This window comes from Leishmania braziliensis, chromosome 32 (assembly GCF_000002845.2).
Source record: "Leishmania braziliensis MHOM/BR/75/M2904 complete genome, chromosome 32".
NCBI classification, from domain to species: Eukaryota; Euglenozoa; class Kinetoplastea; order Trypanosomatida; family Trypanosomatidae; genus Leishmania; species Leishmania braziliensis.
The window spans coordinates 968,231-987,680 of NC_009324.2; the positions used below are offsets into that span (position 1 = coordinate 968,231).

The following is a 19,450-nucleotide window of genomic DNA, read 5'->3' on the forward strand; positions in this document are numbered from 1 at the left end:
CGTAGCAGCCATCTCCAGCATCCGTCAACGAGGCGTTCGGCGTTTCATTGAGTCCATCATATGAACGATACGGCATCCCGCTCTTGACCGCAGCCCTCACTGTGCATTCGTACGCTGTACCACACACGCGCGCAAGCGAGGAAGGCAAGAAAGCAGCCCGATACCCCCCACCACCACCTACGCCACCAACTTGGGCAAAAAAAGCACTCGAGTGCTCTCTCACACTGTGCGCCAGTGTGTGTGTGTGTCGGGCAGACACATGCAGACCCACGTCCTCCTCAGCCTTATGCGCACGCGGATAGAAGAATAAATGCTTCGTTGGTTGTTCCGCGCAACACCTTCACAAGCTCGACTTCGTTCGTCTCCGTCTTTGGGTTGATGTCGGCTCTCGTCGTCGCCTTCCGCCCCTCCTCCTGCTTTGGGGGGAGAAAGGAGATTGAAAGGCAAAGGGGAAAACAAAACAAAGCGATAGTCGTGGGGAAGTTGCTTCGCCGCGACGACTGTGGAGATGAAGAGAGACAGAGGAAGAGAAAGAGAAACACCAATGAAAGAACAACAACGTGCGCGCACACACACACACAACATGTGCTAACCACCAGTCACCCTTCAAGCTCATGAAAAGGGGACTTTCCTTGTATGTGCCTGCGTGTGTGGGGGGGAGGGGGAGGGGGAGCTCAACGCTTCCATTCCCTCACATACAAAACCCGCTCAAAGGCCACTCTACACCCCAATCGGCCTGCCAACCGGCGCACCGCCTGGTGCAATGCAGCGCCAGCCCCGCGGTATAGCAGCACGCCGACCCAGTCAGCTAAGCACAGGCCCTGCCGCAAACCACACCCACCCTTCGCTTCGCAGGTCGCTGCTCCCACCATGCCGATCGCCACGGGGTGCACCCCCACTCGGAGTGACGCTCTGGCTCGCCACCCCAGCGGGCAGCGAGCACCCCGTGGGGTACCGCTCGAGTCACGCTGACACTTCGCTCATCGTATGGGTGGCGCAGACCCGTTCACCGTCGCAGCTCACTCTGATGCCGCGCCATCCACGGCCTGACCGCCGACACCAGCAGCGTTACCTCGCCTTGACCCCCCTCCCCCCTACGTCGCAGTCCCTTGGTCCGCTCTCACAGCCAGAGGGTGGCTCGGCATTGGCAGGGATAGGGGGTGGGCTCCTTGGCTTCCCCACACAGAGTTGGGGGGGAGGGGTGGGGGTGTGTGCTGGGGCCTAAGGTGCCCCGCGCTGAGGCGCACTCCGCCATCAGACGCAGAGGAAACGGCAAGAAAAGAGTTTGAAAGTGCTGAAATCATGCGCGTAAAGATGAGCTCAGGCGGCTGTGCGAGTCAGCGCATTCATAGCCACCCGATAAACCGTCGGCAGCGCTCCCATTGATGTTGACGGGGTGGCAGATTCTGCGTCACTCCCATGAACACACCGAGGCGAGGACAGGACTAGCACGTGACGCAGCGTGGCATCCAGTGTGTCAAGGAGCTGCAGCTCCGCCGCAGTAAGCGACACATGTTCGAAGTGAAGGAGAAGCAGTCGCCACGGTAAAAGAGATACACCGAGTTGCTCGGCCAGCGCACGGGCGGCTGCTTGGGCTGTTGGCGCAACCAACGCACGGATGAGCGCAGCGCTACGATCACTGCTGTCATCACTCGAAACACCCTCGCCTGCGCCTACATTTATTAGCGCGGCCAAATGAAGAGTAGCTTTGAGGACGCAAACGAGCTCCTGCTCCCACTGCAGCCTGCTCTCCGCAGCGGAGACAATCACCTCTTTGGGGATGGCCGGTGTTGAAGTGGGAAGCGCACCTGGAGGAGAGTCGCTTTGCGCGGCGTCGGTCGCTTCCGTATGTCTTCTTGAGCCGGCACGTGTGGCCCATGGCATGCGAGGGCCCCACGAACATTCCGACTCGACTGACGCAACGCCGCTAGCAGAGGGAAACTTCTCTGGCACGAACACTTCTGACATGCCGCCGCAGTCGCTGCTTTGTGGCACCCTTCGAACACGGCAATCGCCGCGCCACTGCAGCAGCGCTCGCAGCAGCATCTGGTTCAGTAGACACACTCCCTCTGCGGTGACGGATAGCGGCTGCTCTCGCGACAACTCTGCCAATGCATGCTCAGCAGATGTAGCAGAGGGAGAAAAAACATCGCTGGGAGAAGGCACAGGCGAGGGAAGGTAGAGGGTGGAAAGCGGAATGTTCAACAGCGCACGATAAAGTTGCCTGGCGGTGCGTATTGGAGTTTGTACTGTGGCCAATGCACCGCTGCCGACGCGGATGCTTCTGTTGCTGCCTGCGAGCCCAACGTGAGCGGTACCGCGTGACGAGGACACAGGTGGCGGTGCCGTGGTCGCATTCAGCCAACGCCGCAGGAACGAGGCGAGGTGAAAATATGCGGACGCCTCCGCACACATGCCAACCGGTCCCGGAAGAGCCACGCCGAGCTCCAGCATAGCGCCGTCGTGCTCGACACGCGCAAGAAGTGCGCACAATTCTGTCAAACTCGCGTTCGTCGTCGCCGCTGCAGGAGAAATAGTGCATGCCTGCGACGCCTCAGCTTCAATGTCCTTCGCGCTTGGCAGATGTCCTCTCTGGGGAAGGAAGAGAAGATGCACCGCCGCCCACGTCGTGACGTCCAGTCGCGCATCCTTCGAGAAAAGCGGCAAAAGGGCAGTGAGTGCATGGCGTGCTGTGGCCCAAGTCACCTCTCCCCCGTCTGGCCGAGAAGGCCCTCCGCATGGGGCAGCGAACGTGGGCGACGTCTGTATCACTGATGTCTGTCTTTTCTGCAGCTGAGAACAGAGAAGAGAGAGCCACAGCAGCGGTAGCAGCTGCAGGCGGCGCTGCTGCAAGCGAGGCGGTACACGACGCGCAAGCGAGCCTTCATCCGTCGCGGTGTCGCAAGAAGCAGATGAACTCGACTGCGCGCCAAACAGTACAGAGTACGCCGCCGCGTCGGGGCCCATAAACCAGGCATTTCGCGCTGCCTCAGCGCGGCGGCCCGACTTGAGCAGCACAAGCTCATGCCACAGCACATGATCCACGCACCGGCGCGTCTGCTCGCATAGCAGGGCAGCGTGTACCTGCAGCAAACGCTCGTATGGGCGCTGAGTCCTCCCAACATCTTGCAGCGGACTTGTGTGATCCAGGAGCCCCCAGTGTTGTACCCCTGCTGCGAAGTGCACAATCGCCCAGTGAAGCGAGTGCAGATGACACGACCTCGTCGGCGCCTCCACCACGGAGGCAGCGGCGCTATTTTGCTGAGGAGCCTCAGTGGAGCTAGATAATGCAGGAGGGTGGCTTCGCTGCCGACACGTCCCAGTCGCAGTCGCAGCGGCATCTTGCGCAAGGAAGATGGAGATGGAGAAGCACACATCCAACAGACGCTCTACGTGGGTGTCAGCGACGCCGAAAAGACCGCTCACGTGTAGCAGTACAGTGGCATTGAAGAGCGACTGCGTCAGCGCCGCCGCGAGGCGGACCGGAAGTGGGTGTGGAGACAATGATGGTGGGGGAGACCATGTCGTAGAAGACGACGCCGAGAGCTCCTCAACGCTTCCGTCTGCGCCGTGCTTGCAGCGATTTGACCGTGAAGAGTCTGCTAGTCGCTGCGAGCCCCTTCGCACGGCCTGCACACGCGACTGCGCCTCTGTGAGTTGGCGGCGCAGCACTTTAAACTCGACCAGCACATGATGAGCGTGGCGTTTCGCAAAGGCGGAGACCTCCGCCCTGTGGGCCGGGCCGTACGCCGGCGTCTCCGAGTTAGCGGAGGCCCCCACGCCGTCACTCCAGCTACCCAAGAGCTGCCTCGCCGCATCCGCAGAAGGGGAGAAGTGCATCCCTTCAAGCCACTTGTGCAAATCCGCCTGACCCTCCGTCTGGTCGTGATAGCGCCGGCCGAGCTCCACGTAGCGCAAAGCGCGCCCCACAGGAAATGCATACGGCTCCGTCGTAACAGAGCCCTTGGTGTCGTGGGGAGTACGGGAGCGTCGAAGCTGATATCGAGAATGCTGGCGACGATGATGTTCGGGGCGAGTACTGTCGGGGGTGTACTGAGATGGTTGTGCACTGGTGGTTGCTGATGCTGCCGGGTTTGATGTCTGACGCTTGCGAAGGAAGTCGAAAGCAGGCGAGGAGGAGGCTGTGGTGGCGTCATTGTCCCGCACTGAGCCCGACAGACTCTCCAGACCAGGGATTCGGTAGCTGCGACGACGAGACTCGAGAGCACAACGGAAGTGCATTCCTGAGCTCGCCGCCCTTGCAACAAGACTATACAGCATTGGCTGCCGACCACAGCGAGGCGCCAACGAAGAAGTGGCGGCCGTAATGGGTGATATTACGACGCTTGCATGGTGTGCCCTGTTCATGTGTTTTGTGTGTGCCTGTTTGAACCTGCCGTGACGCGGCGCTGGCGGAGGGCAATGGAAAGCAGCCAGAAAAAGGGCAGGGACCAATCAGCTCGGAAAGTGGAGTGAAAGCCGACCCGCTGAAAAGAGAAATGCTGACGATCTACGTGCGACGTGCACCGCTGCGACTCTCTGCGCCACCGTAACTGACAGAGAAGACCCCATCGCGCATCGATATAAACACACGAGGCGTGTCTGCGGTGACTGCCACTACGTGAGCAGAAGCGCAGACGCCTGTGTGGGTGTGCTGTAAGGGGGGGAGAGCACAGCATCCCTTCCGACCTCTAACATCAAGGCGCTTCGTCTTCTTTCGACGTTTACTGTGTCGCACCTTACGGGGGTTAACCGTTAGAGAAACGAAAAGAGAGGAAAACAGAAACAACATCTCTCGGTTTGTCATCATCACTGCACCCCCACTGCCCCGGTGCGGCTCGGGGAACAAAGAAATGAAGCGCCGCGCACGCCAACACAAAGACACGTGCGCAGCCCCCACTCCCTTCCATTGCGGTTGCTCGACAAGCGCTCTAGTCGTCGACGGCGGCGGCGTCCTCGTCCTCAGACGAGGTGGAGGCCATGCACTTGTGCTCCGCCATTTTCTCCAGGACACAGAAGAACATTGGGCCCCAGCCATGGCAGGTGTCGGGCAGCAGCAGGCGGCCATACGCCGTCGCCTCGCCGAGCACAGTTGGCGTGGGCGAGACACACGCCCCTGCGCAGGACGCATCTGATTCGCCAGCGCCGTTTGCAGTCGTTGATGGCGTAACAGAGGATTCCGCAGCAGCAGTAACAGACGACGAAGTCTTGACTATCCTGACCTTGCACCGGGTCCGCTGCAGTGCCTCACCCACAACGCCATCGTTCTCCAAGGGTGAGATAGAGCACGTGCTGTACACAATGCGGCCACCAACGCAGCACGTTTCAATAGCGCGTTGCAGCAGTACTCGCTGAAGAGCAGCGAGCTGGACGGTCGTCTCCTCAGACCACTCCCGACAGGACAGAGGCAAGCCGCCCGACTGCTGAAGCAGGTGCCGCTCCGAGGAGCACGGGGCATCGACGAGAACGCGTGAGAATGTCTGCGGGTCGTACCACGTCTGCGCATCGCGCTGCGTCGTTCGCCACGGGACGTAGTTTACCGGCACGTGCTCCTGCAAATTCCGACGGAGCCGTGCACAACGGTCGGCGCGGGTCTCATTGCACGTGAGCGCTCCGTCGGGTGAGAGAAACTGCGCAATGGCGATGGACTTTCCACCAGGTGCAGCGCACATGTCTAGCACGGTGTCGAATGCACCGACCTGCAGCTGCTCCACTACGTGTGCCGAGGCGTAGTCAAGCAGGTAGTACGCCTTGATGCCAAAGGCGTCGATTGGGGGCTTGGCGATTATACCGTTCTGGTGTAGCGGGTCGCTAGATGCTGCGGCTAGAACCTCCTCCTCCCGCAACGTCTCTTCATTGTTAACATGGATGCCGCGATCTGCCATGCTGGAGGCTTCTGCCGAGTTGGTCTTCTGGGGGGGCTGAAAGGCTTGAATGAGGGAGTTGGGGTCTACCCGTGACAGCCCTCGTGTCGCCTCCTCGAAGGGGACCTGGGAGAAGCGGTTCCACAGCGCCACCTTACGCGGCCCCTCCATCATGGCAGCGCGAAGGGTGGGCCAACGCTCACCGTAGATGTCGCTGTAGTACTCATCGAACGTGCGTGGTTTAGTACAGCTCTTCGTCTTGAAGACGCCTTTAGTACAGGCAGTGGGCACAACTCCGGCCCTATTGCGGCTGCGACCGGGGCCGCGAGATGAGGGCATGAACGAAAAAGAGACGTATGACACACACGCAGCGGGGGGCTAAGGGGGGAAAGAGTGAAGCGTGACGTGGGGCACTGCCTCACGGGTGTCAAGTACGTCGGTGTACGGTGACACTATTCCTCCTGAGCATTCCCATGAATAGCGACCGCACACAATGCCCACGGACATGCACACATGCAGATGTAGCACAGTATTTGCGAGGATTGACGCCGCCGGCAACAAAGCGGAGATGAGCAGGGAAGGAGGACGACACGCACACGGAGTGGAAGCAAAGGAGAGGGGACAGAAGAAGGTCAGTGGGGGGGGCCGTGGCTAATATATACCCGTGATAAGAAATGGGCCCGATGCCGCCCACGCAAGGGGATGCTAGAGCACGGCAGGAGAAAGCATGATGAAGAGAAAGATACAAGGCGCTACGCTGTGACTCAGAATGACAATGGTGATCCTGAAGCATTCACTGACGCATATCCGGCGCAGGCACTTCTCCAGAGAAGATAGTATGAGCATCGCAGAGAGACGAACAGTCCTAACCTCTGCGTGTGTAGGGGGGGGGGGGGTGCGGGAAGAAGGGACAGAGGAAACGCACCGAGATCGCGGGAGAGCAAGGAGATGAACACACTGTACTCCGACTACGTCCAACTCCAGTGCCTCGCTCTCCACGGCCTACCTCACAACACTCGCCCAGCCACGAGCTCGTCTGCCTCTTCGTTCGGTTTTTCGCGCACCACTTGCCTGCATAAAGCGCTGTGAACTTGGAAATCAGGCGACTTTTCCTTAACACAGACAGGCCAACGCCAACACGCAAATGCGAAATGAAAAAGAGGGGTGCCGCCCCGACACTGTGAGAGGAAGGGAAAGGAGAGGGGAGGTTCGACTTCCACCCCACGCGTCAAGGCAGACTCGAACATGACTACGAGTTTGGCTTGTCATTCAACGAAGATTTATTGGCATCAGCAGGGGGAACAGCAGCAGCATCTGCCTTCGCATCGTGTTGCGGATGTCCTTCTTCAGCGATGGTAGCAGAGGACGGAGTCGAATCCGCCTCCTTTGCCTCTCCCGCCGCCTCTGCTGGCAGCGAAAACCCAAGAACATGGTTCAGCTGCGAGTACGGCGGCGGGGTGTAGCGGGTTGCCATGTAGTCCCCTCCTCGCAGCGGGCGCTGTAGTTCATCAATCATCACCCCTTTCATCCACGCGCAGCCGGTCTCCGGGTCTGCCAGCTGAGCCCACGCGCGATCGATCGGGTCTGGTGACTGTCGCAGCAGCGACGAGTCCCAGTGGTGCATGTACGTATTCAGGCCCACTTGAGGGCCAAGCACCTGCACGTTGTAAGGCACCTCAGCCAGGAAGTAATGCACCGGCACACGCCAGTAGAAGGTCGGGTTGTCCTGGCACAGTACCGCGGTAGGGTACACGTTCCCGACCTCGACAGTGATGCCTGTCTCTTCCCATAGCGTGCGAATGGCAGCCTCCTTGTAATGCTCGTATAACAGCGTCCACTTCCCCGGCATCTTTAGTGAGATGGGCGGGATGTCTGGCGGGCGCAGATCTCGATTGATACGGCGCAGCAGCAGCCACTCCACGTCTTCATTTGACCTCGGCGTCGCAGCCCTCTCGGTGACGCCATCTTTGCCTGGCTTCCGCCGGAACACGGCCAAACGCACGTAGGCAGGGTCCTGATCGAGCGCCGTCTCCATGAGCTGCCGGCAGTTGAAGATACCACGCTCACTGCCGAAGAGGTATACCGTCAGCTCCACATCGTCCGCCGCCGCGTAGCCACCCTCCGCTACCGGCACGCTAAGCCGCATCGGGTTGGTGAGCTCAACCTCTAGGTGGACGCCAGTACGGTACTTCAGCTCCGAGGCCCACTCCCGCATCGGTCCAGTGACCTTGCGCGCCTGCGCCGCTGTTGTCTGCCAGCAGTACACTAGCGAATTGGTGAGCAGGTCAAATCGGCCTGGTGGCCGCTCGATCTTCTTGAGCTGAATGCGCGCACTCGGTGTCTGCAGGTCTGCCTTGACGAGAGACTGGGAGAGCATCCCATCCATGGACAAGTTCACCTCTCCTTCCAGCGCGTGCGAAAGCTCTGACTGGAGCCCGGAGGTGTCGTCTGTCATGTACCCATGCCCATCTCCGGTGGATTGCCAGCGGCACGGCACCATCTGCACCGCTGGGCAACAACGCCCACTGCTGGTACGCGCCAACGCGGAAGCAAAAGAAGTTTGCGCACCTGCCAAGCCGCGCATCAGCGGCGACGCCGCTTTCGTCCACCGAAGTGAGTTACTACCAAAGTGTATGGGAGCCGCAAAGGCATGCATCGGTGAGCGATGCAGCAACGGCCCAGTGAGCGTCATCCCTGTGTACGGTCCGCCTCGACGGTTCGCTATCGGGCACAAAGGCGCTGCCCAGGTAAGAGCGGCAGCGAGAGAAGTGGGGGCGCCACACGTGAGTGGGTGAATGCAGCATATGGGAATTCGACGAGAGGGGTGAAGCAAGGGGGAGAGTTGGCGCCTGTGTACATGCGTGCATGTGTGGTTGTTGCGCTGTGGATGCAGGGGAAAGAGAGAGGAGGAACACGAGCAAAGGTGTACCTTGCCCTCCACGGCCTCCCCGTCATCGTAGCACCACCAGCACAGACGTGGGGGGAGGGGGGGGGGGGTGGCTCGTGTTGAAGCAAGAGGCATGTCGCTGCCATTCTTCGTGAAAGGTGCACAGGTGTGCGCGTACGGGTGAAGACACGGCAAACAGCGCAATACAGAAAAGCGGCGACAATGCCTGCACCTCGATGAGAATTACAACCGTCGCTTCTCTTCTCTCCTGTGACAAGTGCAGACGCGCTGAGCCCACTGCTTGTTTTTTTTTTTGCATCGTGTTTTCTTCTTTTCTTTTCCTCTCTGTGTGCAGAGTGTCCATCGTCGCAGGTGCACGGTGGCGATGAATATTCGTTGCCCACCTCCCTCCTCCTCCTCCCCACGCAACACACAATCACCGAGGCACAGGCGGACATGAACAAGACCGCCCGCCACGACTGTAGCCTTCACCGTTTCTTCCTCGACCCCGCCAGTCACATTTTTTGGTAACGCAGAAAAAATGTATAAAACTAAAAAAGGGGGTCGATGGCGGGGATGCCCCCGCAGCCCCAGACGACAACCCCAGGCGAATAAGTGCGAAACCAACACGTAGAGAAAAGAGCGCGTGGACGGCAGAGGCGACGCAGGAGGCGCAGACTTCACTGTCAAAGCAGGAAGTCCACCCACCCACCCACCCCACGACGAAAGAAGAGACGATAGGGAGGAAGTGTGAAGAGTACGCGTGTGTGTCTAAGCAGGTTTGCGGATGGGTGCGTGAGAGAGAGAGAGAGACACACACACAAAATGGTGGCCTAGAAGAGAACAGAAAAGTGGACAAAGTAGCCCCTGCGCACTTGCCTCGTTGTTGTTGTTTTTCACTCTCGGTGGATGGTGGCTGGTGCTGCTACGGCGACACCCACAAAGTTCATGGCTGCGCCTGGGCTTGTGTGGAGGGGTGAGTAAAGGGCGGAAGAGTCCCAACAAAGTGGAGGTGGGGGAGAAGGGGGAATACACGCATACCTGTATGTGCTGAAGCGATTTAAAACTTCCACACAGAAGCCCCTGTAACCCGCACACAATGTTTGGTCACTTCGCCGACCTTGCCTCCGCCGATACTGGTTGTGTAGCCAACAGTAGCAGCGCCGTCTCCTGTGCACGCTCGAGGTGCTTCCGCAAAAGCATGAGCTTAAACGGAGTCACGTTACGACCAACATTCAAGTCGAACTCGTACGGGTCCTCAATGCACCAGCGGTAGTGTATCCTCTCCCCACGGATTCGAGCCATGTCCTCGGCCTGCTTCGTCCACGAGAGCATCTCCTTCGTCGTCTCCCCGGCTGCCCGGGTCAAGCTCATCACCTCGGTCTCCGGGGTAAACTCGTCAAGGTAGTAGCTCACAAAGTCCATCAGCATAACCGCCAGTGCCTGGCCGTCCTGCTGTGGGGTCTCCAGCGGCATGTAGGGTGGCATCGGGGCGATGTTGGCCACGTCGCACGACTCCACCGGCACCAGTTTCACAAGCTTCCGTCGCAACAAGTAGTAGACGACCATGATATTCCAGCCGTACGAGGTGATGCAGCCGCCATCCACGGAAGCGTTCAGCCCTGTCTTCTTACTCCACTGCTTCACTAGCATGCTCAACCAGCGCGCCTCAGGACACTGGGTGAAGTAGGCCCGCAGCAATGCACTGTTGCGCACGCCATTGCGGCGGTTGGCCGTCACGTCAAAGCTCACGCCATCCACACCGAGACCGCCCTTCACGCGCAATACCGGCACACGCGTGCGGCGAACAAGCTCGATATCCCACAGGTAGTGTTCCCGTTTCACTACCTCGCTCAGCCGGAAGAGAAAGCCGGACTGCAGTCCTTTGGCCACCTCCGAGACAGCGTCGGCGCCCTTGCCGTCCTGTACATCCGCCGGGCTCAAGCAGACAAAGTCCACATCAGAGCCCTGCTCGTGTACGCCCAGGACAACGGTGGAGCCAAAGATGTAGGGGGTCATCGTCGGGTCCACTTGCTGCACGCATGCAGAGACCTTCTGATGCACATCTTCGACGGGCTTCGTGTCCAGCCGTCGCGACAGCTGCTCACCGCAGAAACGCAGCACTGCTGCTCGAACGTCGCCAATCGCGGCAATGGATCGCCCCGCCTTGCCTTTCATCCGTACCTGATCAAGCGTGAGACACACAAAGCACTGCTGGTGACCCTCTGCATGCGCACACTTGTTTACTTATTTGGTTTTCTTCCGCTTCTCCTCCGCACTTCCCCCCTCACCTCTTTTGGGGCGTCGTCTCCTCCCTGGCTGGGCAGCACAAGTAGAGTGCTGCTGGCCGCCCTCGGTGAGTCCTGCGGCGCGTACGGGTGAAGTCCAGCACACGGCGGTTCGCGAGAGACACCCACCCACACTTGTATGTCCACACAAGGCTACAGCGCGGGCGAGCTCGAGGCAGCCAAAAGAGAGACGTGAAAAGAGAGAGGTGCGGCCAGAGCAGCCAATGCAATCAGCGGCACGAATAAGAAGGAGAGACACAAAAGGCGTCTCGGCACCAGTATTACCTGGTACATGTGCAGAGTGGGAGAGAGCCTGTAGGCTCAGGTGAGTGGGCGCGTGGGATGGGGGGGGGGGGGGGGGCAAGAGGAAAGCGTAGGCGTACGTTGTGCAAGCGCGAATAACGGGAGAGCAAGAGAAAGAAAGTGGGGAAAGAGAAAAGTGGAACAGGAAAAGAAACACTAAAGTGGCACTCTCAAGGGATTCACCGCCGCGACTACACAGGCGAGAAAATAAGAAACGAAAGAAACAACTCAAGGCCGAGCCCATGCAGTCGTGTTACATGCGTCACACGATGGAGCTGTGGGGGAGAGGGAGGAGGAGCTACTGGGCTTCAAAAGAGAAGGGAGGAAAGAGAAGACTCAAATCCACCCACCCGTGCGTGCCGCCTCACCGCTCAGAGATATCCTATCTTCGCTTCAGCGCGATGAACGGTGTTGGTCAGTGCTTGTTCTTGGTGATGTTCTGTGCTCGCACTAGCAGCGACACCCAACGCGTGGATGCTTGTGCAGTCAGTGGCGACTAGCAGAGAGGAAAGCTGAATTGGCACACCTACACGAGGTGAAAGAATAAAGGAAACGCTCCACAGAAGAGTAGCAGAGTTAGTGAGGCAGCAGAGAAGAGGCCACACGCTTCACAAGTCGCGTGCACCCAGAACAAAGAGAAAAGAGAGAGAGAAAAAGGGGTGCCTCAGCGTCGGCCATCGATGCGAGACCCGTGTTCCATGTCGGTGAGCACCATCAAGATATCTGTAAGCCCCTCCGTGACTCGGTCAGAGAACGTCACCTCCAGCTCCGCCAGATGCCTCGAGTGCGCCTCCACGGCCTTAGCAGACTGAATCTGGTGCCACACAACATGCCTGTTGATTTCCTTCACACGCGCGCGCAGGAAAGCCACAGAGTTCGGGTACACTACGTAGCCCACCTCCTCGTCACGTTGCTGCTGCTGATGCTCAGGGGTCTGCAGCGGCAGAGACGAGGGCAGCTGGGTGTGTGAAACCTGCAAGTGTGATCCTTCGCATCGGGTCACTGCGGGCTCCATCCGTCCGCATGCACTACTGTGTCGAGCCCCGGCATGGTCGCCTTCTCCAAGGTCCATATTCAGTGATCGGTGTACGCTGTCTGTTGCCGTGTGAATACTGCGGGAGGTGCGCGACGACGACGACGACGCCGAAATCGCGGCCTTGTGAAAGGCGGTGGCATTATCGATCTCTCGTTCTCCTCCGCTCTGTCTTCGTGGCGGTGTGATACCGTTCACCGACGTCGCTGCCGAGTACGTCGTAGGGGTGACATCGCCAGCACCCCGGCCTTCGCGTGCAGAAATCGTGTCGTGCTTATGTGGTCGACGTGAGCTGCAAGCCGCCGCCACCTCTGCCGGTGGTGGCGGCGGCGATGCCAACGAGGACGGTGCTGAGGGTGGAGAGCACGGAAAGGGCGGTGACGAACGTGGTCGTGGTGCACGAGCCACGGAAGCCGCAAGAGCCAGAATCGCGTCCTCCAAGTTCGCTGGGGTTGCCGGACGGGGCGCCTGCCGCGTGTTTGTCCCCGGAGATCTCGGCAGCTGAGAATGACACACAAAGCAGGAGCACCGGGAGGAAAAAGAGTGAGGTGGCGTCTGAGGGGGAGGGATGCCGCGCTGCCCTGCCTCGTCACCCAAGCCGTCACTCCCGCGCCGAAGACAGTACCTCGGAGAGCAAAGGAGGTCAGAATAGGACGGAGGTGAGTGCGGTTGGCGAGCAGAAAAGGGGGAAAGCCGGCAGAGACCGCGCCGGTTGAGGAACGCCGAAACAGCGTCCGGAGGTGCTCGCTGAGCTAGCCGCTTGGCGTGCTCCGCCTCCTCATCTGGAGTTGCCTGCTTCCGAACCACTAAGTGCGCGAAGGACTCGGTGGCTCGGCGCGGCGACGGCTGCGGAGGCCGCGGAAGTGGCGACGACGACCGCGACGACCATGAAGACCACGATGATGTCGAGGATGCGTGATGCTTAAGCCTCCATCCGGTAGGCGATAAAGTGTTCCGCGTGGAAGCGCCTTGGGGCGTAGGGCAGAGCGCGACCTTTGAGAGTGGCAGTGGAGGAGGTGCGGGACCGTTGGTAAGCGGCTGTGCACGACTTGCCCATCGCGGGGGGCTGTAGAGCCGACCAACCTGCTTGAGACGCCGATTCGGGGACACAGGACGGGAAAGGGTGTTTGCACAGACTCGCGCGGGTGGAGGAGAAGCGTGCCGACCTCGACGGCGTAAAGCGTCGGACTGACTAGGCTGGGCAGTCACCCGCTCATTGGCGGAGAGAACCGGACGCTGAGCCCTCATCGTTGCACCTCCCCCAGCCATAGAAGATGGCAGCGGTGTCAGAGGGGTGTGCGGCTGCACAGAGGTGCCGCTATCTTCCCGGGGGAATATACCACCTGCTGCTGCAGACCTTGGTGTAAGGCGTTGCTCGTGGCGCCTCGCTGTCCGCTGGCGTGAGCCAAGTGCCTCTACGGAGAGCAGAGTTCTGCGTCTTCCATGACCATTGCTTCCGGCATCCGGCTCTACTGGCGTCGCTGGCCACGGCGATGCAAGAGGACGCTGCGGAGGTGAGGATGGGGTGCACAAGCCCGCTCTGGGAGAGACCCGCAGACCGCTGGTGTACGGTGACCGTCGATGGCAAGCACTTACGTTTTGCGCCTTTGCTCTCGCCTGCAGAGGGCAGCTCTTCGGCGTGGGCGGCGTCATTAGTAGTAATCGCCGCTGGCGATGGTGCGCCGCTACTTTCTTTGCCTCCTGGGCCAGACGCTGTCCTGCGTGCCGCGCCTCCGCAGTCGCCACGCACAGTCGCACTTCAGCAGAGATGATCCGATGAGCTCTGCGCAATCCGTCCAAGAGCAGCGTCGCTGTAGCCTCCGATAGCCTGTGTAGCTCAAGAGTGAGGCAAATACCGCCTTCAATATGATGAGCAGAGAGTAGGCTCGCGTGGGGAGGGGTACGCAGAAAGCCCGGAGATAATGCCGGTGATGTCCGATGCGAAACCAGTGCGACCACCGGCGAGACTGCGTAGGGCACTGGCCACATCGCAGCACCCGCTCGCAGTCGCGATTGCGTAGAACGTGAAGACGTGCTTGTCGGCCGTAGCGCGCCACGCTCATTGTTCGTGCACGGTTGCCGTCGCAGATGCGTGGGAGGAGGAGTGCCCGCATACGGAGAAAAAGCCGCTGATCGGTCAGAGTTCAGACACCGACGCCGGCACGCATCTTCTCGCTCCCCGTGCCCTCTGCTGGCGAAATGACGGCCCTCCCGCGCGGACGGCACACGGCGAACTGTGCGCGGAAGCGGTGATTCAGGAGTGGCGTCAGCAGACGACACTCTTTGCCCGCCCACCCTTTTATCCCACGTGAAGGCGGCAATCCCAGATGCCATGGCGGATGCCTCCATCAAAGTCACCCCACCCATCACAGAGATGTGTTTCAGAGTCGGGGACGTTGCCGCCGCGCACAGCAGCAACTCCAGCGCCGTCGACGACGCCATGTACTTCAGGTGAATCGTCATGGCGGTGAGCGACACACACGAGGCAAAGAGTGGGGCCACGCATTGCACATCGCAGAGATGAAGCATGTGCAAAGGCGTGTTGCCTACAGTAACACGCTCCACCGTGTTGTGCGTGAGACGCGCGGCCAGCGTGTGGGTGGAGGCGGTAATGTGCCGCGGTTTCTGTGGTTGGGACAGACTGTTCGGAGGCATGTGAACTGTTGCGGAGAAGAGAAGGGCCAGTGGAAGCAGTCAGCAAGTTCTCTACTCTGGATGTAATCAACTGACTCTAGGTGCACGTTATGTATGTCGCTGTAGAAGACGACTCACCTGCACGACTGCCGCTCCAACGTGTGGTGGCCAGTCCTCTGCACCAGCCTGCTTGAGGAGTCCGAGAAAAAAAAAGAGACCAGCACCCGGGCACCTCCTCCCCCCGCTCCCCCTCGACTGCTCTCCCGGATGTCACGCTGTGACCCTGATGATGTCTGAGAGTTTCTACGACTGAAAACAGGAGAAGGCAAGGACTAGAACACTTCAGTCGCTACAAGAGTCAATCAGTTGAGTCAGCCAAGCCTTCGTGTCGGTGGGTGCAGGGCGAAGCATACGAGAAGGATCACTCACAAGCGTGCAAATGTGAGGGGTGTCGTCTGTGCGTAAAACTACCGGAATTCAGGTTGGAGTTTGATCGGATACTTTGTCAAGGTGTTGGCTCTTCTGCACGGACGTGTGTCTGCCTGTCTAGGGGATGAGCGCTGTTGTCTTGCCAAGTGCAGGAAACAGAAGCACGCATCTAAGCGCAGCAGCACACACCAACGTGGGTGTGGCCCTGAGGAGGAGAAAGGGAGAGAGACGGTAGTGGGACCACCTCCGTGTGGACACCATGCGCCCCTCTCCTACAGGGGAAAAAAAAAGAAGGAAATGAAAAAAACGCGCTGCAGGACGGCACTCGCGCACTCGTACCCCCTCTGAGAGTGTGCGAGTCGCAGAGAGAAAGAGAGAGAGAGACGGTGGGGAGAGAAAAAAAAATACACCGAAACACACGCGCAGGCGCAGTGATGGATGCGCTGAAGTACTGTAGATGAGAGAAGCAATCGAGTAAGGTCAATGCTCCCGTCCTGACTGTACCTTCTATTCTAGTATCGCTGTATGAAATGTGTGGGTGTGCAGGCGTATGTCGCTGTCGAGTGAGCGACCAACAACGCGGAGGGGCGTGAAATGGCAGCAGTGATGTATGCATGCATGGAAAGACAAGAGAAAAAATGGACGAGCAGGAAGCTATGATGAACAAAATCTGGTGAGTGGCACGCAAGGTGCAGACTTGTGCCAACGCCACTCGTGAAGAGAAAGGGAAAGTGCAAGACATCAGCCAACAGAACCAGCCACAGCTTGGTGTGAGCGTGATGTCGCCGATGTTTCTGCTTCTCTACGAGAGTGCGACTGCTCAGAACACCGTAGCCGCGACAGCGTCTTTCCGCTTTTCGCGGCTGTATTCGATTTACCTCTTCATATGGGGGTAGAGGGAGCACGAGGTGACGAATCAAACATGCAATCATCAGTGCGCGAAAGAAAACAATCGTCGACTCCATCTAGTGGTCTGCTGCAGTGATATGTATGTGGCGCTGTGAAGGTCAGGCAACGAAGCAGAAGCACAAACATAAACGTCACATCTCTTTCAGTCGTCCGCCAGCGCACCGTCAGCCGTAGGGGGGGGGGGGGGGGGGGCAGCGAGAAAAACGACAGTGGCAGAGGCGAATGCAGCGCCAGCGACGTATACGCGTCAAATGTCAAAGCCGCAGCGCATCATTGTCCTCATCGCTTTCAGAGAAACATACCTTCCCAGAAGACGCACACACACACACACACACACACACGCACGCCGCGGAGCCGCCTGGGTATGGGCACACCCGAGCTAATGTCACAGGAAGAGTTGTTATCCCTGCAGAGACGTCAGTGGCAAGTCTACTGAGCTAAGGAGATGCAGAAGACGGGTAGAAGCTCCTACTCCCCACCAACAATGAAACACTGCATGTGGGTACGAGGGTAAGCACGCGCGCATGCTTGTGCTTAGGCACTGATGTTCGTCCAAACCATTGGAGCAACAACAGCTCACTGTGAGGATGGCGGTGGCGCTGCTTGCGCAACTACATTGAGCCCCACCGGTACGGCCTTCATAGCCTTATGTGCTGCCGAAGATAGCCGCTGCTCGATAGCCTCGTAGCGCTTCTCCTGCGCCGCGCGTGCATCAAACATGTCGAGCGCAAACACCCTGTAGTAACCGGTACAAGTCATGGCAAAACCGGCCACCAGTCCAGCTGCCTTAACGCGCCACATAGCGAGTTGGCCACACTCTCAGCGCGGGTAGCCACTCGAGTGGTCACGCCTACGCGTGCAAGCGCGACTGTAGTCTCACCGACCGCTGCACGCGCCAGAAAACCGCACAGACGCTTCTAGCGTTGTTTGTCCTCCTCTTTGTTTCTCTCAACTGAGTGACTGCGCACTATTGAGAGGTGCAGAGCAAACCGAAAAGAAGAGGAGGAAGGGGAGGGAGGGAGGGGGGAAGAGAGCAGCTAATAAGTGAAGGGGTGGGGACTCTGCACCGCACGCAGAGATCAGCGCACATATATGCAGAAAGCGCACACGCATAAGCATGTAGTTAGGCCCACCGCACAACTGAGAGAGGCATACAAGGAGTGTACCCCTTCCGCCCCACTGAAGCTCACGAGGCACCACAGAGGAAGCTGACACAGCGGCAAGCGGAGAGGGAATGCACGGGAGAGAAAGAGCAGAGCGGCTCAGATGATGAAAGAGAAGGGAAAGAGAAGCCCTTTCAGAGTCCGCGCATCGGCGTGGTTTGACACTGTCTCTTTTCCCCCACCCTTCGTTCCTCTCTCTGATCTTCTCGCAGCACGTCACCATACCATCCCCGTTAACCCCTCCCCTGCCACAGAGGAAGAAGCACTGTGGAGTGCAGTACAGATTGGAGAGGTGGAGAGAGTAGCGCAGGGTCCAGCACACAGCAAGTCCAAATTCTTCTCTAGTCTTCCTTCGCATGCTTTTTTTTCCGCTTTGCTTCTTTACCTTCGATAGCAGTACATCCACACGTGTGTCTGCGATATACACGTAGACAGGGCGACTGGGTATTGTGTTGTTCTTCATGGCGTCACCCCCCTCTCTCTCTCTCTTGACGTCCCTTGGGCGCACGCCCCTACGTTTCAGCTCAGTGGCGCCACACACGCGCACACACGTGCCCATCCATCCATCCTTCTCTCGTTGGCTATCTGCTGAGGTCGCTGAGGGATTCAAACGTCTTTCTACAGAAGCAGTGAAAGCGATGAACAACGAAAAGAACATCGAAATCTCGAAGGGTGGGTTGCGCCTGCGCTTCGCATACGACTTGTCAACTTGCCCTCTCCCTCCCTCTCGGCCTCTCTCTTCATATTTTGCAGCTGTCCTCAACACCAGCTCACCTGCATGCACGCAAGCCATTCACACGCACATGGTGCTCTGTCTGGGCCCCTCTTTTACCAAGTACTTTCCCTCTATACGTCTTCCGCGTCGACTGCAAAGTGCGGCCTTGTCACCGTGCTACACGCAAGCGCGAACAGGAATCGAAAGCAAGAGAGACTTCAGCCTTGGCCACACATCACAAGAGAAAACGAAAGAAGTATCGAGTGATGAAGAAAGTGAAACTGAGACGTACGTACCACGAGAGATGAAGCAGATAGGTGGGTGGTGTGGGCAGAAGATCGGTGCGAAAGAGCTCACCGGAGGAGGAGCGTGCGACAAGCACAGCAAAGCAACAAACGGCGGCTGCCACCGTCGCGCAAATGAAGGCATCGTGGCAACGCACATGTGAGCCGCTCGATTTTTTCGTTCGTTTTTCCGATATGTCCATTTCAGCACGAGCAAAGCATGAAATATACGCATACATCTACAGCTCACCTACACCGTTGCTGCCCTGGGGCAAAATATTGACCCTCTGAAACCAACCACCTGGCGCCAAATCGGGCCATGCGTCTCAGGAACTCTTCCCAGACCTTCTTCAGGTACATGCTGGGCGATTGGCGCCAGAGGGACCTGGGTGAATTGCATGCCCTAATCCAAAGCGGGCCGCGTCTAAGGTCCTGCTCGAGGGTGGAACCCATGGCGTCCGTCGTGCGGGTAGTAGGGTGTGGTGGAGGTGCATGCCGGATGAGCCCAAAGGAGGAAGTCAGCTAGCCTCGGGTCAGGGGCCTCTGCAACCCTGCACCTTGTTGGTGTGCCATATTTCCTTTCTGTGGCCTCAAGTGGTGGCATGCCATAATAATATGGTGTGGAGACTCTCCAGGTGGAAGTCTCAAAGACTCCATGGTAAGATGTAGGGTGTTGTCGTCGTGCCTCCGGGACTTGCACCTCGTGGGCCCACCCGATCGGACGTTGAAGATGCCGCATACTTCGCACCCATGCACTGGGGGGGGCTGATTCGCATGGACCGCTACGCGCCTTCTCTGTCCATCGCTCGTGCTTTTCTGACCTCTGACTGCTTTCTATGAATGCAATACACCACGCCAGCTGTGCTTGACCACGTGCGCACACAGTGTTCGCACTAGTGGATCTCGGGCCCTGTTTCAAGACGACGATTTTGTCAGGGGAG

At 58.7% G+C, this 19,450-nt stretch overlaps 5 protein-coding genes across 5 annotated transcripts; all 5 read right to left on the bottom strand.

Annotated features, from left to right (window-relative positions):
- Positions 1 to 1,320: 1,320 nt before the first annotated feature.
- Positions 1,321 to 4,368, bottom strand: LBRM_32_2660 (conserved hypothetical protein; the record flags this gene model as incomplete). Its single annotated transcript, XM_001567568.2, has 1 exon — positions 1,321 to 4,368. One exon carries the CDS (start codon positions 4,366 to 4,368, stop codon positions 1,321 to 1,323), a length of 3,048 nt encoding a protein of 1,015 aa, XP_001567618.2.
- Positions 4,369 to 4,931: 563 nt separating this feature from the next.
- On the bottom strand, positions 4,932 to 6,203 carry LBRM_32_2670 (conserved hypothetical protein; the record flags this gene model as incomplete). Its single annotated transcript, XM_001567569.1, has 1 exon — positions 4,932 to 6,203. One exon carries the CDS (start codon positions 6,201 to 6,203, stop codon positions 4,932 to 4,934), a length of 1,272 nt encoding a protein of 423 aa, XP_001567619.1.
- A 910-nt stretch (positions 6,204 to 7,113) lies between these two features.
- LBRM_32_2680 (conserved hypothetical protein) lies at positions 7,114 to 8,364 on the bottom strand (the record flags this gene model as incomplete). The annotated part of the gene is made up of 1 exon (XM_001567570.2): positions 7,114 to 8,364. One exon carries the CDS (start codon positions 8,362 to 8,364, stop codon positions 7,114 to 7,116), a length of 1,251 nt encoding a protein of 416 aa, XP_001567620.2.
- Positions 8,365 to 9,858: 1,494 nt separating this feature from the next.
- LBRM_32_2690 (conserved hypothetical protein) lies at positions 9,859 to 10,929 on the bottom strand (the record flags this gene model as incomplete). Its single annotated transcript, XM_001567571.1, has 1 exon — positions 9,859 to 10,929. The coding sequence occupies one exon, from the start codon at positions 10,927 to 10,929 to the stop codon at positions 9,859 to 9,861; it is 1,071 nt and encodes a 356-aa protein (XP_001567621.1).
- A 1,077-nt stretch (positions 10,930 to 12,006) lies between these two features.
- LBRM_32_2700 (conserved hypothetical protein) lies at positions 12,007 to 15,030 on the bottom strand (the record flags this gene model as incomplete). The annotated part of the gene is made up of 1 exon (XM_001567572.1): positions 12,007 to 15,030. One exon carries the CDS (start codon positions 15,028 to 15,030, stop codon positions 12,007 to 12,009), a length of 3,024 nt encoding a protein of 1,007 aa, XP_001567622.1.
- Between the last annotated feature and the right edge of the window lie 4,420 nt (positions 15,031 to 19,450).